Source organism: Phacochoerus africanus, chromosome 7 (genome assembly GCF_016906955.1).
Source record: "Phacochoerus africanus isolate WHEZ1 chromosome 7, ROS_Pafr_v1, whole genome shotgun sequence".
NCBI lineage: Eukaryota > Metazoa > Chordata > Mammalia > Artiodactyla > Suidae > Phacochoerus > Phacochoerus africanus.
The window spans coordinates 21984239-22008150 of NC_062550.1; the positions used below are offsets into that span (position 1 = coordinate 21984239).

At 56.2% G+C, this 23912-nt stretch overlaps 1 protein-coding gene across 2 annotated transcripts; it reads right to left on the minus strand.

The window, feature by feature from the left end:
- ITGA5 (integrin subunit alpha 5) lies at positions 1–23140 on the minus strand. Of its 2 annotated transcripts, XM_047786825.1 has the most exons (30): positions 22622–23138; positions 15937–16067; positions 14459–14571; positions 14206–14326; positions 13948–14009; positions 13813–13858; positions 13427–13552; positions 13180–13224; positions 13007–13050; positions 9738–9794; positions 9514–9566; positions 9020–9228; positions 8283–8474; positions 8012–8057; positions 7742–7843; positions 7497–7552; positions 7207–7361; positions 6783–6920; positions 6585–6652; positions 5850–6000; positions 5673–5765; positions 5447–5526; positions 5238–5318; positions 5030–5135; positions 4493–4645; positions 3262–3348; positions 3046–3159; positions 2334–2435; positions 1695–1817; positions 1–1084 (listed from the first exon to the last, which is right to left on the minus strand). In XM_047786825.1, the coding sequence occupies exons 1-30, from the start codon at positions 22855–22857 to the stop codon at positions 1001–1003; spliced, it is 3174 nt and encodes a 1057-aa protein (XP_047642781.1). In that variant the 5' UTR covers positions 22858–23138; the 3' UTR covers positions 1–1000. The 2 variants fall into 2 exon arrangements, 1 of the variants encoding a protein (XP_047642781.1); XR_007135829.1 differs by lacking the exons at positions 1–1084; positions 1695–1817; positions 2334–2435; positions 3046–3159 and having other exon boundaries at positions 5238–5346; positions 22622–23140.
- Positions 23141–23912: the final 772 nt, after the last annotated feature.

The window sequence follows — 23912 nt, forward strand, 5'->3', positions numbered from 1 at the left end:
TCAGTGGGGGCACCGGGCCGGGTTTATTGCACTTGCAACAGAGTTTAAATAAGTCCCCGGTGTCCGGAGCCGAGGTGAGGGGAGGGTTGGGCAGGGAGAGGAGGGGCAGCGTCAGTGCAGCTGGCGGGCAGAACCCAAATCCTGCAGGCCTGGGACGGCGGGCTCCCCCTTTCTCCGGGAGACTGGGAGGGCCTGCCTCTGGCCAGGGTTAAGGTTCCAGATCTGTTGCCATCACAGCCCCTTCAGGGTCCTGGGCAATTGCTGACTTCTCCTGAGTCAGAAGTGGATTGGGCCTCCAGGCCCAGGTGTGGAGCAGGCTCAGATGTAGTCCTGGTTCTGCCTACTTAGGTTACCAATGTCTGAGTCTGGGGCCCAGATCAACCCCAGGTTCGATCTGGCCCTTTTAGAGTCCCCCTTGGAGTGGTTCTGGGCCAGCGTCGAATCTGCTGTGGGATCTGTCCTGAGCTGGGCCTGGGGCACCATCCACGGTTAGTGTTCCTTGTTGGCCCACCAGGGTGGGGGCTGTCCAGAGCTGCCATGTCTCGCTCCCCAGGTCCCAGGTTCTTAGCTGGGGGCATCCTGCGGACCTCTGGCAAGACTGAGGACAGATCTTTGCAGGCTGGAGCTGGACGGGAAGTCCTGGTGGCACATGTGGGCCAGAGAACTGGGGTTGGATCTCCCAGTTCTGGTTCCAAGTTGTTTTCTGGAAACTCTCCAAAATGCAAAGGCTGCAGGGAGGCTGGGGCCTCTGTCCCTGGATCTGAGTCCCCCATCCATGAGGAGGGCATGTGTAAACGAGGGTCCTTCACAGTGCATGGGGAGAGGGGATCCCCAGCTCCTCACCTCCCGGCTCTGGCCCTTCAAGTATGTCTCCGGGCTGGGGAGAGGAGCTTCTCCCTGGCCCTCAGCACCTTCAGGAAGCGCCCAGCCCCCTCCCTGTCAGTAGACTGAGGGTGGGGGGACTGGGCCTTCAGGATCGGGAGTCTGGGATCGGGAGGACTCAGGCATCAGAGGTGGCTGGAGGCTTGAGCTGAGCTTTTTCCATGGCGGTGCCGTATGGGAGGGAGCGTTTGAAGAATCCAAGCTAAGGAGGGGAAAAGGAGGGGGAGTTGAGATACTCTGCTTCCCACTTCTCCCCAGATTTTATCCCAAGAGGGGATGGAGATGACTTCAGTGCTGCCAAGCTCTCCATCTTATAAAAGGGGCCCAAATTCAGCCTGCTAAAACTGCCTCTCCAACAGGTGGAATAGGCCAGGAGGGCTAAAGTTGGGGGTGCTTTGGTGCCGTAAAAATGCCCCAGCTAAGCCAGGGATGGCAAACAGGCTTGCAGTCAAGTTTTAAGTCTCACTGCCTATTGGTGAAAAGGATTCTGAGGCTACTTCTAGGGCATGATCATGGGGTTCTGGAAGAAGTGACAGCACAAATGCCATAGGCTGGCCACCTGTGAGTAACACTGAGTTTGAAAGTATAGGCAAACTTAGCAGCTTGAGTCAAGAGAACTCTTTCTAAGCCAGGGGCCGTAGAATGAAGGAAAACCCTAAAGGCAGTGTCAGGATGGGATGTGCATGGCCAGGGACAGGTGGGGGCATGTGGCTGGAGAACCGATCTGGAGGCAGATGTTTGGGACTGGGCTGGGCTGGGTCAGGAGCAGAACCTGGTGAGAGAGGGGCCAAGTCGGGTGGGATGTAGCTGACCTTGTAGAGGATATAGATGAGCAGACCCAGGAGCAGGAGGCCCACGAGGATGGCTAGGATAATGATCCACAGCGGGACGCCGTGGCTGCCTTCTGCCTTGATCCACTGCACGGCTGTGGCCACCTGGGGAGCAAGCCAGGAGAGGTCACTGAAAAGCCATTAGTTCTTCCTGCCCTACTTGCCAGTGGACCTAGACCCACCTCTCCCCTGCCATCTTGGGCGAACAGAATTCTGAACTTCAAAATTCAAATTCCTAAAATGTCCCTTACTTTGGGGCCTCCACCCCTGCTAATCCCCTCTCCCCAGAGAACCTTCCTTTCCTGACTGGTTAGCCTGGTAGATCCTATTTATTCTTCAGGTCTCGTTTCAACATCTCTTCCTCCAGGAAGCCTTTCCCGACTCTACACACTTGTGTTCAAGCGTCCCTATGATGTATTCCCATAAACACGTGGGCACTGGTCACACTAGGTTCTCCCTGCCCTGTCTATCTTGCTGATCATTGTACCCCAGGACCTAGCATGTGCCTGGCACATAGTAGAAGCTCAATAAATATTCATGACCATAATTAGGCCGGTCCCTGTCACATCCCAGGCCTAGCACTCAACCTCCCTGGGCCCAGACTTCTGGCCCCAGACTCACCTGAAGTTCCTTTTGGGGAAGCTGCCGAGGCAGGATTCTGTAGGGCATCTTCAGGGCTTGGTACACAGCTTCACACTGCAGGCTAAATGGCTGGTGCTCCCGCTGTGGGTGGGAGAAAGTGTTATGGGCAGCCCCTCTTGCCATCCAGAGGATATAGGGCTCCCCATGGTCTGGCCCAGGTTATGATTTTTCCCTATTCTGGACTCATTCGCTCCTGAATCTCTCTCTATGCTTCTTATATGAGATGATAAATGTGTGACCGAATAGTTATAACTGAATAATTTATAATAACAGTATGCTCAATAAAAAAAAATTTTTTTTTGAATCATTCATGTGGGTTAAGCACTCAGGACAATGCCTGGCCCAAAGGGTGCCCTTAATAAATGACTGCTCTTTACTGTTCCTACATCTGCTTGCCTCTCCACGACGGATTCATCTTCCCCCTCGGTTTTTCTATCATTCTCTGCCCCCTGGTGTTGGTCTTCAACCCTCCCTACTCTGAATGGGCCAGGAAAGGGAAGCGGTCGGTCCCAGTATGGCCACTAGGTGGCGCCGAGAACACACAGTTCGGTCCAAACAAGGGTGAGGGAGGGGAAGGGGACCGCCTGGGTCCCGGGTCAATAAAGGGAGTGTCCAGGGCGGTGGGGAAAGGGAAGGTCATTCCAGACAAGCCCGAAGGTCGGGGGTCAGGACTGAGGTGAGGCTCCCTCACCTGCAGGAAAGTCTTGGCCCAGACGCGGAAATGCAGTTGCAGGCTTCGGCTCTCTTGCCGATGGAGAGGCCCCAGCTCACAGCGCAGCCTGAAACATTCTGCCTCCGGGCATTTCTGGAAGAAAGCGCAGGCCTGAACCCGATGCTCTGCCCTTCTGTGAGGATCCACACAGGTACTGAACTCTCGGGCCCAGGCCACATGCCCAGGACGACTTACCAGGATCTGAGGGCCCGAGGAGGCAGGGCTCCTGCTAGCAGCATCCCGTCTCTGCAGCCGGTGGTGCTGGGGACTCTCGGGATCCAGCTGGAAGAGGAAAGAGATGTTAGCAGCCTCTCCCACCTCATTACAGCATCTAAGTCAGGCTGCAGCTGGGGGCCAGAGCAGTTTTGACCTGATCTTCCATCCGTGCAACTGACCACCTGCCATGGTGAGGCACCAAACTCAGCATTCAAACTGTGGAAACAAGTAGGACTGAGTCCCTGGAGCTTACAAGGAGGTGTCAAATAATTAGCGGCCCATCCCTGCCTTGGGGCCTTTGCCCTGGCTGTTCCCTCTGTCTGGAATGCTCTTCACAAACTGGTTCATCCTGGTCTTTCATGCTTCAATTCACCTGTTCCCTCAAGAGATTTTCCCTGAAGACTCAACTTAGGCTCCTGGCTCCACCCCACCCCGGCAGGTTAGCCCTGTGCTTCTCAAAATTTGTTCCTCTCTCTTTTTAATTTTTTTTTTCATCTTTTAAGGTCCACACCTGCGGCATATGGAGGTTCCCAGGCTAGGGGTCAGATTGGAGCTGCAGCTGCTGGCTTACGCCACAGCCACAGAAATGCCAGGTCCAAACCGCACCTGCAACCTACACCACAGCTCACGGCAATGCCGGATCCTTAACCCACTGAGCGAGGCCAGGATTCGAACCTGGGACTTCATGGATACCAGTCAGACTCATTTCCATTGAGCCGCAAATGGGAACTCCTCGCTCTCTTTTTAACTTTTATTGTCTAAGACCCTACACTAAAACATCAACTCTATGACAGTGGAGACCTTGTGAGTTTTGCTTGGTGCAATATTTCCTATGCCTACAACACTCATTTAATTTAAACGTCGTTGATGAGTAAATGAACATTACAACGGGCCCTGGGGCCCTGGGGCCCTGGGGGGGGCGGGATCTGAAGGCTTTCTAGAGGAGGTGCCACTGAGCTGGGCCCTAGGAGTGTGCCAGGGCAAGAAGTAAGGGAAGGATACTTCGGGCAGAAAGACAGGGGTGCAGTGCATAAGTCTTTTTCCTTCCCAGGGCCTTAAGATACCGCGGGCCTTCTGAACCCTTTCCAGGGGCCCAAGTCCTAGCTCCAGGCACATCCTTATTGGCTCTTCCAGACCCGGAGCAACCTTCCCCAACCAACCCCCTCAGCCTTGGTCCCCTGACCCCCAGGCAGGTCTCCAGGCCCCTCACCTCCAGGCCCTGTGGGTTGAGGGGGTGACTCGTGGTGCAGTTGCTGAGTCCTGTGACCCTGGTCACGTAGAGGAGCTGTTGACCTTCCAGAGCCTGGGGACAGCTGAGCTCCAGCACGCCCCGGCTAATGGAGCTGGGGCCCAGGTTGATGAGCTGAGGAGAGGCGGGCACAGTCATCGCGGGAAAGGAGGGCGTGATTCTGCCCTGCTGAGCCCCGGGTCCCATGGCCCACCCTTCCCGGCCTCGTGTTGCCATCTCAGGAGTGAGGGAGGAACTCACCGTGCAGGGATCCTCTCCAGCCAGCGCTCCGGGAGGCGGCTCCATCCTTCCCTTCTAAGCCCCTCGACTGGCCCGTCCCTCACACTGACCCTGCCCGGGCCTTTACCTCTCATTTCCCGCTGCTTCCCCTCTCTCCCTCGCGGTCGGAGGCCATCTGTCCCTCATACTAGCTCCTCCCTCCCGTCACTCATTCTGGCCCCGCCCCCCACTCCCGTTGGCGCCCTGGCCCTGGCGCTTCCCGCCTCTGTCCTTCCTCACCTCGTAGACGTGGTGGACAGCAGGACCCACATCCTCCTCCTCCTGCGGCGGGTCTCGCGGATGCCAGTCGCTCACGGGGAATATCACTGCTTCGGGCTTGGAGACCCTGAAGAGGAAGAGGGTTTAGAGGACAGAGCATCCCATAGGCACCCTTTTCTAGAAATCTGCCTCCCCGCCCAGAGACGCCCCATTTTGCCTGGGCACTGACCCGTTTAGGGACACCTGGGCCTGAGCCTCCACCGAGAGCCGGAAGGAAACCACTTCGCTCTGCGAGTTGTTGAGATTCTTGCTGTGGGATGGAGGGGAGACTGAAGGGCCTTTGGGGCCCAGCCAGGAAGGAACCCGCTTGCACCAGACTCCTCCCCCACCCCACCCCTGCCACGCAGCCGCAGCCTGGCCCCACCACGCACTCCCTACCTGAGGATTTGGAAGTCAAACTGGATGGTTTTCTTCGTGTCCCTAAGGTGAGGGACTGTGAACCGAAGGCCACTCCAGAGCTGTGGGACAGGGAGGGAGGACAAGGGGGCCGTTAGTCTGGGCATATACCACCTCCCAATTGCAACCCTCCTTCCCGATGCCACAGCTCTGCTCTGGATGAGGCCGTCACTGTCCCGTCAGGTCCCCCCTCCTGTCCCAGACTTACACTGGCCCCCGCCTTCATGGGGTTGCCCAGGTCACACACCAGCAGGCGGCTCTGGTTCACAGCAAAGTAGTCACAGCTCAGGCTGGAGAAATTCTGGAGGTGAGGTGGTGCAGGTAAGGCTTTGGTGTCCCGCTGGCAGGGTCTCCTCCCAAGCCCCGCCTGAGAGTCCCCTCTCACCCCTGGGTGTCTGACGAGTCCGGAGTACTCAGCCTCTGGAGGGGCCGTGACCCGAAGCTCTGCCTCGTAGGCGCCACCCTCACCCACATTCTGGGCATGGAAAGTGAGGTTCAGGGAGTTCTTGTCGCCCAGGTACACGTGGTTCTGATCCCTGGAGGGGACACACAAGGTCAGGGTCCTTGCGGGAATGAATCCCTTAACCAGGACGATGGGCCATGAGCATCATAATATAGTAACACTAGATACCATTCACTGAGTCCCGACTCTATGGCAGGCACTGTGCTTGATGCTTTTTTTCACTTTTTAAGGCTACACCCACGGCATATGGAGGCTCCCAGGGTAGGGGTCGAATCAGAACTGCAACCGCCAGCCTACACCATAGCCACAACCATACCAGATCCTTAACCCCCTGAGTGAGGCCAGGGATCGAACCCGCATCCTTGCGGATCCTAGTCAGGTTCATATCCCGCTGAGCCACAAGGAAAACTCCTTGATGCTTTATATAGATCATTTCATTTCATCTTCCAAAAAGCCAGAGGCATAGATGCTGTCCTTCCCACTATCTGGATGAAGAAGCTGACGCTCAGCGAAGCTGAGTCATTTCCCAAGGTCAGGAGGTGAGCGAATACGTCCCTATTCTACTTTTTCATGTGCCAGGTGCCTCCAAGCTCCACGTGTCCTGTTACGAGACTTTGGCATCTGGAATCCTGCAGCTGGACGTCAGCCTTCACTTACCCAAACACTTCCAGCTGCAGGTCTGGCACACAGATATTGTCTTCTCCGCAGTCCAGCAGGATCTGAGCCTGGGGAGCAGGGCAGCCTTGAGAGGGGGGTTGTGACCCCCTCCTGAGCTGTCGCCTCCCCCCTCCAGGGCCCCGCCCCCAGGAGCCCAGGGCCCTCTCCCCTGAGCCGGCGTCCCCACCCTATCCTCACCTTGTCCTCTATGCGGCTCTTGCTCTGGTAATGTAGGACAGGCCGGAGGCCGTGGCTGTCCACAGGGGCTTGGGGGTCCAGGGAGAAGTTGAGAGCGATGTGAATTGGAGACAGTTTGTCTCGGAACTCTGACTCGTTCTGGGGCCAGGAGAGAGGGTTCAGAGTCAAGGGACACTGGGGATGTGGTGGCTCTGTTCCTCACCCTCTCACATCTCCCTTCGTCCCCCCAGGGCCCTCCAGAATTCAGGTAGCCAAACTCCACCTGAATGCTCCTTGCTTCAGAGGCAGCCTGGTTCCCAGGGCCTCTGATGGAAAGGTCCCCTTCCCCTGCCAAGTCCCAAGCCCTTCACTGGAATCTCCCAGTCTCTTTCCCTTCAGGAGGGACCCCTGGTTCTATGCGGCCACCCTGCCCTCGGGGCCATACCCTGAGGTAGATCTTCATCTCTCTGCAGTCCTCCCGAGCCCCGTTCTGGATGAGCAGGGTCTGGGTCAGGGTGGCCTGTCGGGAGGCCAGGAACAGCACCCGCCGCACTCCTCCCTTCTGCTTCTGCCAGTCCAGCTGGAGCTCCACCGTGAAGCCTGCAGCCAGGTGCACATGTTAAGGAGGAGCTGCCTCTCCCTCCCAATCTACCCAGAGAGAAAAGAGGTCCCCGGGCGCCCCGCCCTGCCATCGCCTGTCCCAAGGCCCCGAGAGGGTCACGCAATCTCCCTCACCGATGGAGTCAGGAACGTGTTTTCCAGAAGCGTTGAGGCAGAAGCTGAGGTTGATGCTGGAGGAAGACCCAAAGGAAAGCTGGTGGGTCCAGCTGGAACAGGTACCCTGGCCTCCACCTGCCTCCCGGATAGACTCAGACTAGGACAGCCCCACTTGTCCCCTTCCATGGACCCGGTCTCCCTGCCCACTCCGGGCACAGATGAGGTACCCCAGATACCATCCCGCCATCGCCTGCCCTGCTCACCAAGCCACAGGGTTCCCCTCCAGGTTGCAGCTGCGCTCCTCTGGGTTGAACATGGCGGGAAAAATGCTGAGGGAGGCACTGGCAGACACGATGGGGCGACCTCTGCCAAGAGCGGACATGGGGTCAAAGAACTAAGACTCCCTGGAAACCTGAGCACAGGAAGCTGATGCCCAAGCCCCTGGATCCCGGTTTGTACACATCCCCAAACTCGGCCCTCTTGAGAAATCCTCCAGTTCCCACTTCTCCCGGGCGGCCCCCTGCCCTTCATACCTGTACACCACAGCCTTGTCCACACCAAAGGACCCCACAATCAGATCTGCAAGAAGTCAAGAAACTACCCCTTACAGCAAGTCCCAAATCAGGATCCTCCCCTCCCAACCCCTTCTAGTTTCATTGTTCAAGGAAGCTGGCGTGAGAGGACCGCGCCACCTGGTGGCAACACCCTAGAAGTGCACCCAGGAGCTTAAGAACGTGCATTAGAGGGGAAAGGGGTCCGTGACCAGGGAATTCTAAGGTGAAAGGGGGCTCTGGCACAACTCACCAGGGTATCCGTTGCCATCCAGGTCTCGGCCTCCTCGAAGGGCCGAGCCAAAGAAGTCTGGCGTGTGGCCAGCTGCCCACAAGGGCTGCAGAACCTGGGAAGGCTTAGAGGCCAAGCCCTCTGGGCCCCCAGGAAATATAAACACTGCTCCCTGCCGGTTCTCCCCACCAAAGGTAGCCCCGATGGCTACATCTGCAAGACACATGGCACACACCAGTCAGTGGACGAGGAACCCGGGAGTCCAGATCTCTACCACCAGACCCCAGGACCTGGGATCCTATTTTCCCCATCTGTCATTCCCAGGATTCTCATCTCTTTATTAAAGTCCCCAAATCTAGACACTGGAATTAACATTGACACACCTGGAGAAATCACTGGGAGTCTTGGGTATCTGTCTTTATTATTTTTTTTCTTTTTAGAGTTGCAGCTATGGCATAGGGAGGTTCCCAGGCTAGGGGTCAAATTGGAGCAGTAACTGCTGCCCTACACTACAGTCATAGCAAAGCGGGATCTTGAGCCACATCTGCAACCTACACAGCTCACCACAATGCTGGATCCCCAACCCACTGAGCAAGGCCAGGGATGGAACTCGCATCCTCATGGTTACTAGTCGGATTCGTTTCCTCTGCGCCACAATGGGAACTCCCGTGGGTTTCTATCTTATCTGTCACGGCTCTCCCATCCCTTCTGACTCAGGCCCCAACTCCCCCTCGTCACCTTGTGCCCCTGGTGCTTACCATTGTAGCCATCCTGGTCCAGGTCCCCCAGGGGTGTCAGGGAGCTGCCGAATCGGCCAAACTCATCGTGGCCAGTGAGGGTCCGGGCAGGTGCAGGCTCCATGCCCGCCGGGCTCTGCAGGTAGATGTAGACCCTGCCCACCTCCTGCGGCCGCCCATCGGCTGTCCGCTCCATGAGCAGGGGCGCCCCCACCAGCAAGTCATCCAGCCTGGGGGTACAGGAAACCCAGGCATCCTGAGACATTGCTTGCCGCCTACCCAGAGCCACTCAATCCCAGATCCAGGAGACCCCAGGCTTCCTGGATCCCGGGCTCCCTGCCACCCAAGGGAGAGAGCTGAGGTTTCTGGTCTTTGGCTCTCAGCGCTCTCCTTGCCCCGAGCAGAGGGAATTCAGGCAGGGGAATCCAGAGAAAAATTCTCCTGCATTTTCTCTGTCTCTCCTACCCCTTGGATCTGGGGAGGGCACCGGGCTGTGCCCCTTTTCCATTACTCACCCGTCTCCATTGATGTCTGTGGCAGCCACTGCATAGCCAAAATAGGAGGCCATCTGGGGGGAAGAAGGGGTGCCAGTAGGTCAGAACTAGGGGGTCCATGGATGGGGTCATGTGGGGGGTGGGGTCAGGGACTCCAGGGAGCCCAGCTTATTGGCTCTGGGCCAGGGCTTGGTTGGCAGAGGACCAAGCTGGGTTGTTGTGGGGGTAGGGGTGGGTGGCCTCACCTGTTCCCCTGAGAAGTTGTAGAGGGACCGGATGTCTGAGCCATTAAGGATGGTGACCTGGAGACGAGGAGATACACCTATTGGTCCCGGCTTCCCAGACCATCCCATAGGTGGAGGACAAATGGGTACAGGATACCCAGGGACAGGCGTTCCTTGGAGACACAGACAACTTGTCCCCTAATTCCCTCCTTTGCTTTGCCTCATATTCCCATGTCTACCCTGGGGAGTGCCATCCCAGGGCTGCTACAGAATTTTCCTCCATGTGGCCCATCGACTACCCTGACAGATTTCATACTCATCTGCCTGCTGTCCATGTCTGCCCCCTAGAACGTCAGATCAGTGAGGGCAGGAGCTTGGGTTTACTCTTTGCTTTCTCCCTAGAGCCTAAAGTAGTGCTTCGTGAGCAGAAGACAATAATTATTAGTGGAATGACTGAGGCCTCACTCCCCAGCCCTCTCAAACCACAGACAGGCCTGTCTCCCCCACGTCCCTCTTTAGTGATGAACCACCAGTCCCCCTGAAAAAATTTTTTTTTGGTCTTTTTGTCTTTTTTAGGGCCGCACCCACGGCATATAGAGGTATCCAGTTAGGGGTCCAATCGGAGCTATAGCTGCCAGCCTACACCACAGCCACAGCAATGCCAGATCCTTAACTCACTGAGCAGGGCCAGGGATCGAACCCCTGTCCTCATGGATGCTAGTCGGGTTCCTTAACCACTGAGCCACAAGGGGAACTCTCCCTGCCCCGAGAGAATCTTGATTCCTTGCTCTCCTCTCCACCCTGGCTGATGTCCCTTTGATGTGAGCCACACCCCCAGGACTGCTGGAGAGTCCCCTGGCTTCCCCCTGCTTTGGCCTCTCCCTTCCCCGACTGCAGCGGGACCCACTACCCTAAAGCCAGTCTGTGAGGGCATCTCTGGCTTGGAAACACCATAGTGGTTCCCTGCAGCCATTGCCCTGTCTCAGCTTCTTGGCTGGTCCTCTGAAGCCCTGGAGAATCTGGCCCCAACCTGTCTGTTTTTGCCCAACCTATCCTTATTCTCATCATCCATCAGCCCATAAGTTGGCTAAACTGGCCTGAATTATTTTCCTTTCCCTCCGTGCCTTTTTTCTTTCTTTTTTTTTGTCTTTTTGTCTTTTCTAGGGCCGCTCCCTCGGCATATGGAGGTTCTCAGGCTAGGGGTCTAATCAGAGCCGTAGCCACCGGCCTATGCCAGCATCACAGCAATGCAGGATCTGAGCCTGTCTGTGACCTACACCACAGCTCATGGCAACACCGGATCCTTAACCCACTGAGCAAGGCCAGGGATCGAACCCACAACCTCATGGTTCCTAGTCGGATTCGTTAACCAGTGAGCCACGATGAGAACTCCCCATGCCTTTTTTCATGCTCCCGCCTAGGATGGTGCCTCTCTTCATCTCTACTGATCCTTCATAGAACATTTTCTGATCCATCCATACCCTAGAAAGGGAGTTATTCCTTCTTCTAAACTACTATATCATCGTAGCCACTTTTCTGACATTTATCCTAGTGGAGAAAGGATGCCGACTTTGGAATAGGACAGACCTGGGGGTTTTTTTGGTCTTGCCCCCAGCATGTGGAAGTCTCCAGGCCAGGGACCGAACCTGTGCCACAGTAGTGACCTGAGCTGCCACTGCAGTGACAACGCTGAATCCTTAACCCACTGAGTGAGGCCAGGGATCGAACTTACATCCTCATGGAAAATGGTTGGGTTGTTGGGTTCATAACCCGCTAAGCCACAACAGGAACTTCTATTTTGTTTTGTTTTTTCGCAATTAAAAGAAATTTTTTTTTCAAATGGCCGCAGGGGGAGTTCCTGTTGTGGCTCAGTGGTTAACAAATCCGACTAGGATCCATGAGGTTGCAGATTTGATCGCTGGCCTTGCTCAGTGGGTTAAGGATCCAGCATTGCTGTGAGCTGTGGTGTAGCTCACAGATGCAGCTTGGATCCCACGTTGCTGTGGCTCTGGCATAGGCTGGCAGCTGCAGCTCCAATTAGACCCCTACCCTGGGAACCTCCATATGCCCCCAGGTGCAGCCCTAGAAAAGACAAAAAACAAAAACAAAAGCAAAAACAAATGGCCGCAGGGGCAGCATGCAGAAGTTCCCAAGACAGGGGTCAAACCCACAGCCCCAGACAATGCCGGATCCTTAACCTGCTAAGCCGCCAGGGAACTCCCAGGTCTGGTTTTAAATCTCTATCCAGCCACTTACTAACTGGGTGATCTTAATTTACTTGGTCTCTTAGAGCCATAGCTTTGTCATGTGTAAAATGTGAACGGTAATATCTATCGATAAGCTTGTTGTGAGGAACAGAAATCATGAGTGGACAGGACCCGATGTGCTGAGGGGCTCGTGAATAGGGGCTGCATGTTAGATTACAATCGCATGGATGTCTTATCTTCCACGCTTGATTAGAAGCACCTTATGAGACAGGGTATGATGTCTTATTCATTTTCTTATCTCTTACCTTGCCTTAATAAATGTTGGTAATTGAATGACATTCTTATCTATGTCCTTTTGAAAGCACTTGTCATGGTCTAATTATAACAGCTACAGTTGTACACTGCCTAACAGTTCATGAAGTACCTTCACGTGCTTTATCTCACTTCATCCTTACAAGAGCCTTGTGAGGTCAGAACTATTATTATCCCATTATATAGAGACGGATGAGGCTCAGAGAGGTTATGCAGACTCCAGGTTCTTATGGGATGTAGGGGGGTAGGAATGAATAACAGACTGATTCATCCAGAGTAAATGTCAGAACTTGAACACTGGTCTGACCCAAGAGCCGGTGTTCTGACCCACTTGTGTTTTGTTTGTTTGTTTGTTTGTTTGTTTGCTTTGTAAGGCTGCCCCCTCGCCATATGGAGGTTCCCAGGGTAGGGATTGAATTGGAGCTACAGCTGCCGGCCTACGCCACAGCCACAGCTACGCCAGATCCGAGCTGTGTCTGTGACCTGCACCACAGCTCACAGCAATGCCAGATCCTTAACCCACTAAGCGAGGCCAGAGATCGAACCCACAGCCTCATGGTTCCTAGTCAGATTTGTTTCCGCTGCGCTGCGATGGGAACTCCTATGAGCCACTTTTTTTTTTGCCACACCTGAGCCACAGTAGTGACAAAGCTGAGGCCACCAAGGAACTCCCTGATCTTGTACACCCCCTGCAACTGTCATGCATGGTTTCGTGTGATCAGCCTGGGGAAAGGAACGGAGGGGAGGCGGAAGGGTTGGGCTGGGCCTTACATAACCGTAGGTGAGGTTCCCTTTGGGCACGCCAGCAACGAAGTCTGCAAAGGGAAGAGAAAGTTATAGACTAAGGGCAGGGAAGGGGAGCTTGCTAAACACAGTTTCAGTTCCCATGGCCCTCGGTCCCAGGTCTCCAACCAGCCTTGGCCCCAGCCTGAGGACACACTCACCTTCTGTGTCATCGCCACTGAATTCACCCACAGCCACAGAGTATCCTAGGGGACAGGGTGGGCAGATATTAGTATTCCTGTTTTGGGGACCCGTCTTCCCTGGACCATCCTCAATCCCTTCCCCACCCCTACTGGGCCTTCATTGGCATAGAGGGCAGGGGGCGGTAGGAGAAGGGAAGCGAGTGGCGAGCGATGACAGGGGCCCCAGAAGTTCTCCCCCTATAGCTCCCAAGCCCAGGTAGCTCACCCAGGTAGCTGTCATCGTAAATGGAACTAGCCTGGCGAGTCTGCAGCTGCCCCTGAACCGGGTTGATCAGGTACTCGGGGTAATAGGATTCTGAAATCTGCTCCTGGGTGGCCGACAGGATCTGGCCTGGGGAAGGGGATGAGGAGGGGATGGCCGGAGGAAGAGGTAGCAGGAAGGGGGACCCTGGGGGCTGACTGGGTAGGACTTCAGAAGTCTGGTTCAAGGAAGGAAGCTCGTGGAGGATGGTGGGAGAGGATGGGTTAGTCTCAGGAAAGGGACAGAAGAGCTGGGGCGGGGCCGGAGGAGGGAGGGACGGTGACCTCTAGCTGGGAGAGGGATGAGAGGCCGGGCAAGGAGGACAAAAGGATAGTGATGGGCAGTCTCACCTTGCCAGAAATAGCTCCCCGGTCCACCCAGGACCACACGCCCGGTCTGTGGGGGGGAAGGTGAGTCCACATCTGGCCCTGATTCCCCACGTGTCCACCACCCACAGCCCCTTTCCTCCCAGATCACCCTCTCACCTTGGTGAACTCGGCACTGAAGCCCCCTTGGCAGTAGCCCTGTCCTGCTGCCGAGCTGAAATCTGCGAGGGGAGAAGGTGGTGGAAGGAGCTCAGATGGGTCAGGCAGCAAAGGACAGGGAGCTTGGGGAGGAGGTGGGAGAGGGGACCAAAAAAGGACCTCCCTGGACCAGACAGTGAGCATCAAGGCTAATGGGGGCAGAGCTGTGGGGACTCACAGAGGAGACAGGCGAGGGGCACCGGCCCCCTCTTGTCCTACCTGAGCGGCAGGGTGCATACTCCAGAATCCGGGTGAAGTTGTCTGTGGAGAGGTAGCAGGTGCCCACGGGATCATTCAGCGGCTCCTTCTCGGTGCGCCAACTGTAGAGGGGAGCACAGGCCTGGGAGGGCACAGGAGGAGGGGGCTCCAGGTTTAGTTCAACTGGGCCTCTCCTCCCCCCGCCCCATGCTCCCCTATCATCAACCACTGTCCCTCTGAGCCCACTACGCCCCTGAGCCCGCCGGGCCCTCACCAAGATGGAGGAGCCGTGGGCTCGAACCGTTGCTCCAAACCACTGCAAGGACTTGTATTCCACGGGCTCATCTCCCTCTAGGCTGGATGGCGAGGACTCCAGGATCCGAGAGCCTTGGGGGGAGTGAGAATGGGAGTCACGCCAGCCATGGGCAGCGGAGCCCTGGAGAAGCCCCTGCCCTCAGCCCAGGATGCCCAAGAACTTGCAAGCCCTGAACCCATGACTCATGGGAGGGAAGGGTCTTTAAGTGCTGGCTTGGTGTAGCCTGACTCACCCTCGCCTGCACACATGCATACATGCCCATGTGCCTATATGCACATGCACACATGCACGCAGAACCTGGGGTTTCTAGAGTTGCTTTCCCCTGGTATGCCTCCCTCCTCACCTGGCTGGCACAAGGATGGGCACAAAGATGCTGGTGGTGAGGTGGGGAAGAATGGCTATTTCCCCAGAGGGCAACCCTCCGGCTGTACTTCCCTGTTTGTACCTGGGCCTGTCTCTTTAGCAGCACCTGTTCTATATCCTTGACCCTTCTCCTGTCTCTGGATCTCTGCCTCCCATGTCTCTCTCTCTCTGTGCATCTGTCTGTCTGGCTGTCTTTCTCCTCCCAAGCCCTCTCTAGGACAGCCTTTTCTATTCCTCTGCTTCTCATCTGCCTTTCAGGTTTTTTAAAAAATTCAGTCCCTGGAACAAGCTGACACTGCCCCCCCCACACCCTCCATGGTCTCCATCTTTTGAGGCTCACTTTTTTTGGTGCTCTCACCCTAGTTTATCTCTGGAGCCAGTCTGCTCAAGTTCATGTCCTCGTTCCACCATTTACTAGGTGTGAGATCTTAGACACACTACTTAACCTCTGTTTCTTCACCTATACAATGGGGATAATAATAGCTCATGCCTCTGTTGAAAGGATGAAGTGCCTTAATGTATGCAAAGTGCTTACAGCGTTACCCAGGACATAGCAAGTGCTCTTGAAGTGTTAGCTATTATTACTGTTTATTTCTCGCCCATCTTCCTCCCATCCATCTCTGCATCTACTCCAGACCTTAAGCTCCTTGAGGGCGGTGGCTTCATCATGTTTCAATCCCCTGCAGCACCAGCACAGCCTGGCATGCATTATCACTTAGTCAGGGCTTCGTTAAATGAATAGAAGAGTCTCTGAGACTCTCCTTGTCTTTGTGTTGCTGCCCTGGCTTCCCTGCGTTGTGGGTGATTCAGGGAAAATGAGAGCCACATGTTTCTGAATCATGCCCGCCCTCCTTGGGCTGGGCTGGACTGGGAAGCGGGTGTGAGTGCCACGGGGAGCCGCTGCACCGCTGCTCCTGCTCGCTCGGAGCTAGAGTCCCAGAGTCCCGGAGCGCGAGGCCCTGGAACCGCTTGGGCTCCGCCTCTCGCTCCAAACCCTGCCCGGGCCCCGCCCTCCGCCGCAGTCCCACCCCTTCGTCCCGCCCTGAACCTCCCCGATGTGCGGAGGGGGTTACCTTTGCTGTCGAACTCAATGGGGGTGCATGGTGCTGGGCTGGTGGCCCAGGGACAGAGGTAGACCGCACCGCCCTGCAGCACTCCCGGCTGGCTAGTGTTAGCCTTGGGCGCTCCCACCAGCACGCTGACCCTGCGGAGGGGAACGGAGAGGCGGTTCACTGGGGGGGGGCTCCTAGCTTTCCTCATTTTCCCAGGCAGGAAGGACCCAGGCCCCTGGGCCAGGGGCTGGCTGGGGGGTGGGGTAGATGCCCCCCGGGTTGTATTTATATCTCAGAAGATGCCACACATGCCAGAGGCACAGGCTGGAGTCAGGCGGTCCCCATGTGCCGCTGTCACTAACATAGCCCCTCCCCTCTTCCCCTACTCTCGCCTCTCCCACCTTCCCTGTTATGAGAAGGAGGAACCAGAATCAGTTCTGGGAAAAGGTGGGGACCAGAGGGCCTAGACCCCAGCCTCTCCATTTCCCTTAGGGACCTGCCAAGAGTGGAGGCACAGCTTCTAGAAACCCAGGGTCCTCTTACCTAGTCTGGACCCTCTCCTCCCAAGCCAAAGCCCTTCGCTGGGCAAGACTCTGGCGTCCAGCTGCCCAGCTGCCCAGCCCTGGGGTGTGTAGGAGGAAAATGTGAGTCTTGGAAATCAAGCAGGAGAAGTGGAGACAGAAGCTGGAGGATGGTGAAAACAGATTGTTCCTCTGGGCCTGGGCCTGCCCTCATCCGGGGCTCTGGTGGGACCTCCCCATCCTGGCTGGGTCTCTGTCTCAGCCTCTGAACGCCTTTCCCATCCACCATCCCAAGGAGTCTGAACTGGGGTCTTAGTTCTGGACACTGTGCCTTTGTTCCTCCTGAGATAATCAGGAGAAGGTTGCCTTTGCTGGGGTGGGGTGGGGGCGATGTAATGGGGTGGTCCGAGCTAAGGTCCTGGGCGATTTCCCTGCCTTTGGCTCTGCTTCCATCACTCTTGGGTCCCCAGCTCTCTGCGCAGCTGTCAACCCTCCGACTTTCTCCTCCAGAGTCTCCCATGAGGACTGCATCTGGCAGCCAGGCAACTGGACCAGTGTCCCTGCCAGCCTTGGCCTCCGCTCTCCTCCATGTCTACCTCTGGCACTGCTTCTCCCTCTGTCCCTCTGCTCCTATGACTGCTTGCTCTCTTGGTTTTGGTTTCAAGGGCCTCTCTGTTGAGCTTAGATCTTGGGCATCTCTATCTCTGTTGGCTTCTGGCCCTTTTCAGATTTCAGTGCTCCTGGCACTTACCCCTTCCCCGATCCGTGGGTCCCTTCATCAGCCAACCAGGAGTGCCCAAGTTGGGGTGACGGTAGAGGTCACAAAAGCGAGTGTGCGTGTGACAGGGGGACAGGACAGGAGACAGGATGGGTGACAACAACAGATGCACTGGGTAGGAGAGGGGTGAGAGGCGTGAGAGGGGTGGTGCTTGAGAGCCCTGGGAATGGGAGCACCAGAGGAAGCATCTCCAAGGGACTGAAGCCGGGAGTGAGGGCGGTCTAGCAGGGCCAGAGGATGAGGATGGAGAGAGAAGGCAGGCTCCAGAGGAGCAGGAGAGGCGGCTGGAGTGAGAGCTCCTGGAGTGATGGGGGTTGGGGTGCCAGCCTTGGTTACCCTGGGGACAGGAAATGTTTACTGCCTGTGGCTTCCTGGCTATTTCCAACCTCTCACTTCACCATTTGTCTCCCACCCGCCCGCTGGGCCCCACCCCTCTCACTCAGGCAGTATATTCAGCTGGGGGATGGGAGCTAGTTACTCAAGGCACAGTGACCTGGTCAGCTGCCAGGCCTAGTAGGTGAGGTTGGTGGTGGGGAGAGATTGCATTTGTCCAGGGTTAGGGCAGGAGAGAGGGGTGCAACCCAGTGGTAGCAGGGTCTGCCCCAGAAAACAGTTATGGTACAGGAATTCTGGGTCAGGGAGTTCCCTGGTGGCTCAGGGGGTTAAGGACCTGGCATTATCATTGCTGTGGTGAGGGTTCAGTCCCTGGCCTGGGAACTTCTGTATGCTAAAGGTGCGGCCAAAAGTAAAATTCAAAATTAAAAATAAAAAGAGAAGGAATTCTAGCTTAGGTCTTAGCTCAGTGTGGACTTGGGAATACTGTTTCGCTCTTCATCTAGGTAAAGAGGTTGAACAGGTTATCTCAAAGTCTTCCAGAGCCCCGATATTCTTCCAGGAGAGCATAGGCTGCCAAGAGCTCCTGCTCCCACCCCCAATTTTCACACCACTCCCTGCTCTTGGGGAGCAGCTGAGCCTGAGTGCTCCCAGGGTGGCCTGAGGGAGAAGCTTGGAGCTCCATAGGGCGGGAAGTTGAGAGAGGGGCCTTACAAGGCTTATAAAGCCCACAAGCTCGTGGGCTGGGGGCACATGCTGGGGCTGTGGGAAGGTTCAGGGGATCTGGCGCGCAGATGAGGAACACAGATCCAGACCCAGACCTGCCCTGCGCCACCCATGGCTTGTTCATGAGGGTGCAGTGGCCCTTCCTTCCCAGCTCCCCCACGTCAGTCCAATAAATACTACCCTCCCTCACATGCCAAACAAGGAGCCCGGTGTCGGGGAAGACACATCTCCCAGCTTATCCTTCTTCTCCCCCTCCTAGTTCCTGCTTCCCAGATGCTGTAGCAGCTGGGCCCTACTAGGGATCCAAGACGGTAACAATGGAGCGTGCTTGAACTATTCTCAATATTTCGGAAAGCCTAACGGAAAGCATGCATATACCTGATAAGGCAGCCCAGGCTAATTAAAACTTCCAGTGTATTTGCTTTGGGCTGGAATTAGATCAACTCCTATTGGGAACCTGGTTATCTCATATTGGTCAGAAGCTCTGATTGGCAGCTATAGACGTCTTCTTGTTCTAATTTCTAGTTGATTAAAAAAAAAAACCAGAAAGAAAACAGGAAAAAGGAATTAATTATTCCTTCCTAAAGGCAGTTTTGCAGATAAAGGCTTCCAAAAGATAGAAACCAAGGGAAGAAATAATTGCCATAATTTGTTCTGAAGCCTCAGAACCCTGAAATTCTAGAGGTGGTTCTTGGAGACCCAGGCTGCCTCAGCTGGAAGGTACCATGGAGTTCACCCACTGGTTGGAAGGCTTTCTTGTCGATGCCTCAGGGCTGCCATAAGGAGAAACAGGAGGCCGGTTGGGTCCTGACACTCCTCCCCATCTTCTTTTAGAACAAGCTCTTTTCTCTGTTTTACATAGAACGCCCTGGCAAGACAGCATTTGCATTTTGAAAGGTAAATAAATAAATATGCCATGAGCTGTGGTGTAGGTCGCAGATGGCTGGGATCCCGAGTTTCGGAGGCTGTGGTGTAGGCTGGCAGCTACAGCTCCGATTCCACCCCTAGCCTGGAAACTTCCATATGCCGCTGGTGTGGCCCTGAAAAGCAGGAAAAAAAAAAAAAAAAACCCACTACAGCAGATATTGACACAACATTGTAAATTAACTATAATAAAAAAATAAAAAAATAAAAATACTGCTGACCTAATCCCACGTCCTCGTTATCCAGATGGGGAAACTAAATCCCAGAGAAGTTAAGTAACATGGCCAGGGTCACTCAGAAGCCTTTCCAACATAAGCACCAGAAGCCAGGAATCCTGATACCTGGGCCAGTGTTCTGGGTCTGCCCTGTTGCCAATTTGTCCCTTCGTCTCCCCTCTGCTATCTCCTCAGCCAGGCTTCTGATTAACCAAGTTCCTGTTCAATACATGGTTACTGTTTGACTCTGTTGGCCTGACAAGCTGGGGGGGGGTGGAGAGTAGCAAGTGGGTGGGACTCAGCTCCTACAGGTCCTACAGCTGCCAGGGGCCAGGCCATAGGAGACGCTGCTCTCTAGGGAAATGCCCGGCTGGCCGGAAAGGAAGCGTTGCCTCCACTTGTGGCAGTACCACAAGGTACCAAGGAGCTGGGCTAAGGCTGGGGCACCTTTCAAGCTCATGTCTTGGGCAAAGCAATACGCTCTGTCTGCCTAACGTAAGGAGTTTGGTCATGATCCCACAGAAAAAAGTGCTAGGAAAGTGCTAAGGAATGGGAGGGACTCTTACTACTGTCATTGCTATAAGCACATTTTATAAGCAAACAAGAAATGGGGAAAAACTTAGACAAAGAACTAGGTGGTGGAGTTCTCCTGTGGTGGGTGTGGCAGGTTAAGGAGCCAGCACTGTCACTCCAGCAACCTGGGTCGCTGCTGTGGCACGGGTTCGATTTCTGGCCCCGGGAACTTCCACATGCCGTGGACGTGGCCAAACCAAACCAAACCCTAGGTGGTGTCCGAGGAGGGGAGAACCAGAAAGGAAAAGAGCGACCTTATAAAAATCATGCCTCCCACGTACTGATCACTTTCTAGGGACCAGGCACCTTTTATACACATATTTCATTTCGTTCTCAGACCAGTGTCTGATTCTTCTGAGAAGTCCAGGCGCCAAGATTTAAGTGCTGAGGAGCTCACCCCAGGTCACACAAAGAATAAGGGAATGGTGGGTGCACACCCAGCTCTGCCTGACTGCAAACCTGGCCCTTTCTTACTGTGAAACCTCTCGTGTGCTTATCCTGCCTCTGAGGCTGTTTCGGTTTCCACCTTGAGAGGTGAAGCAGGGGGCCCTGACCACCGAGGCCTCCCCTCTCTAGCCGTGGCCCCAGGTGTGTGGCTATGTTTGTCCCCTGCAGGGAGGAGGGGGTTGAAAGCCCAGCTGTGGTGGAAGGGAGGTCACTGGGGAGGTGGAATGTTCCGAGCCCTACTCTAAGAGTGCATTGTAAAGAGAAAATGAGAGGGGGAGGTGTGCACGCTGGACACCTGGGTTCTCTTGGGACAGAGAGATAAGCAGGGGGGGAGGGGGAGGGGATGAGAATGCTGGGCCCTGTTTTAGAAAAGGGCTTTGGGGACCCTAGGATCAGGCCAGGGGCCAGATAGACACCTAGGGAACCGGGCGTGTGTGGAAGTCCAGATGTTTTTGAAGAGTGTTTGAAAAGGGAGATGACACTCGTGTTAGGTGGGGGTAGGGGTGGGGTAAGAGGAAGTTTAAGAGCCAGATAACTGGATACCCTGATGTGGGGGAAGATACCGTCCCCTCCCTCAGGTCTTCTCGTCTCCATTAGGGTTGTGGTAAGCAGTTTGAGGGGGCCTGGGGGAGGCCAGGCCTGGCAGAGGCTCCAGGACAGGGTGATGCAATGGGGTTTGGGCAAGAGGCCAGAGGGGGTGGGGTGGGGGTTGGGTGGGGACCTTGACTAGCCCAGAACCAACAGCTGGGACCTAACTATCTTTCTTTTTTCCCATCCTTAAGTCCTCCAGACAAAGGAGAAATTCGCCCCCCCTTCCCCAATTGAATTACCTAGATTAACCCCTTTTCTCCAAAAATGAAAGGAAGTGAGTGGAGACCTGGCAGCTTTATCATGTGTAAAAACAGCTCCCCTCAGAGAGCGGTCCTATCAAATCCGGTACGAGAGGTTGGGGGGGGGTGGGGACCAGTGGGCAAGCTCAGAGCCCAGAGAGGAGGGGGAAGAGCCTCCAGTTATGGGTCCTGCATCAGGCACCTGGGAGTCCTGATCCCAGCCCAGGGGCAGCTTCCTTTCCCTCTTACTCCCCCTCCCCATATTTAAAAAACACCCTTGTTCTCCGGTTGCCTGGCTCATTTCCCCAAGTCTGTGGGCTCCCCATTTTCCTGGCACTCGGGGTCCGGTCTGCTTGTCACCCTGCTGAGCTGGGAATGAGGATTCTCCTTCGAGACCCCCGGGGCTCTGACGTCCTGTATTCTGATTCTCTTAGGCCCTACGAACTTGCGTCTCCCCAGCTTCCGACCCCAGCCCCAGAAGTCCCGGTCTCAGTTCAGCTCCAGCCGACAGGATACAGGAAATCAGCTTTTCCCTTCCTTCCAAGAGCTAGAGGGAAACCACCCACCCCCCTCCACGCGCGCACACACACCCCTCCCGACACATCCGAGCACCCGCCCTTGGCTGAGCCAGCCCCCAGCCCCCCCAGTACCAGGGTCCCGGGACTCTCCCCAGCTTCCCAGATCCTCTCGTCTGAATGGAGATGGGGGGTGGAGGGCGGAGTAGGAGACCGAGGAGAAAGTGGAGGGAGCCGCCGTCCCCCTCCCGGGTCTTTCCCGGTCAGAGTTGAAGGGGGGAGGGGAGGATGGGCCAGCCCCCATTTAACCTCCGGACCCCCCCCCCCCCGAGTCTCCGACTCCCTTCTTCCAATAAATACACAGCCCATTCTACTTCGATCCGTTCGCTCCCCGTTCCTCCTGGGCTTCCCCAGCGCTTCAAAAAGCCCTTCTTGGCCTCCGCGCCCCCTCTCCGTCCCCATCCACCTCCGGTCCCCGTCAGCTCAGGGATCTCAGCCAGAGACCCTCTGCTCTCCATTCACGCGCCCTCTTCTCTCTTGGCCCCAGACCCGTGCCTAGACTTCTCCAGCTTCCAGCTTCGTGTCCTCTCCCCACCCTACACGTGTCTCCCCGCTAATCGCTCTCAAACTCCTGGCTCCCCTCCATGCCGGCCACTGTCCCTTCCCTACTCCAGCGCGGGCCCCCAACTCCAGCGCGGGCCCCCAACTCCAGCTCTAGTCCTTCCAAACTCCGCCTCCCAAACTCTAGCCTCGGTCCCCTCCAGACTCCAGCCGCGCCCCCAGTCTCCAGGCGCCCCCCCACCTCCGGCCCCCGCCATCCTGCCGCCAACCCTCTTCAACTCACCCGTCTGTCCCCGGCCGGTAAAACTCCACCGAGAAGCCGAAGAAGGAGCCCGGGGGCCCAGAGAGCACTGCTGGGGCCTCCGCGTCTAAGTTGAAGCCCCCGACCCTGAGTGGCGGCGGCAGCAGCAGCAGCAGCAGCAGCGGCGGCGGCAGCAGCGGCAGCAGACGCGATCGGCGCCGGGGGCCCCAGCGCAGCTGCACAGCCTGGAGAGGGGACCCTGGCGTCCGGCTCCCCATAGCGCCCGCTCTTCCCTGTCCTGGGGCCACCGACCCGGAGCCGCTTCCTAAACCTCCCAGAGGCGAATGACTCAACGCGGGGAGGAGTTTGCCAAACTCCCGGCTGAGCCCTTCCCCCGCCTGCCGGGAGGGCGAGAGGGAGAGAATTCCCGTGGTCCCTGGAACGCTGAGCCCGCGCCCCCCACCCCGAAGGGGCGTGGGGGGGCCGCACCTCTCCACTTCCCTCGCCCCAGCCCCAGCTGGAGGCCGGTTGTCTGCACTGGGTCAGACTGGGCGGGTTTGGGCTCTTCCCCCTCCTTCTCCCCGCTCCCCCCCTCCTTCCTCCCGCCTCCTTTCCAGATGTACAACGTAAACGCTCGGAAAAGGAGTCGGAAAAAGGGAGCGGAGAATTTCCTAATGAGGAAAGGAATCACCTCTGGAGGGCGGAGGGAGTGTGTACATATGTGTGGGGTCTCCCTCACTAATTCAGGGAGGAGACTTCGGTGTCTAAAGAGACAGACACTTCTGGCATCTGGCCAACTGGGATTCCCCCTTGCCTTCCGGGGCCACGGGGTGCCTGGGTTCCAGCCAGCTGGGTTTCGGACTAAGAGTTGAGGTGCAGAGTGCTCCCAGTCAGCCTGGGCTGATGCGGGACCTACCTTGGTGCCCCGAGTTCCACTCCCCACTCCCCTCTCCCCCAGCTGTTAGAATTGAAAACCCAGGAGTTTGGGGTTACTCACCAGGAGGATGCTGGTCCAGGCCTCCCCCTTTTTGGTTGTAGGATATGGAACTTCTGCCGAGTCCTTATCTAGAATCTGGAGTTGACCAGATCGGGTCAATCTTGGAGCTGACCAAGAACCTCGTAATGGCAGGCAGGGGGTTGCTTTGGCCTCTCAGTGTCTGTCTTCTTGATCAAACTGGCCTGATTCCTACAAAGCTGGAGAATTGTGGCAAGGGGTGGAGTGGGATGGCGTGGTGTCTTGCAGAAGGGCCCAACTTTTAGTTTCTATTGTCTTTAGGCTCTGGGAGCTGGAACCCAGGACCCCATTCCCCCTCGATTCCCTGTGGAGGTAGAG

Bases quoted from the DNA above. Each gene is read 5' to 3' on its own strand.
- ITGA5 (XM_047786825.1), bottom strand. From the start codon at position 22,857: ATGGGGAGCCGGACGCCAGGGTCCCCTCTCCAGGCTGTGCAGCTGCGC. The intron at 7,844-8,011 runs GTATGAAGGGCA...CGCTCTTGGCAG, and splicing joins GACAAGGCTGTGGTGTACAG to AGGTCGCCCCATCGTGTCTG. The intron at 5,319-5,446 runs GTAGGGAGTGCG...TCCATCCCACAG, and splicing joins TTTGACTTCCAAATCCTCAG to CAAGAATCTCAACAACTCGC.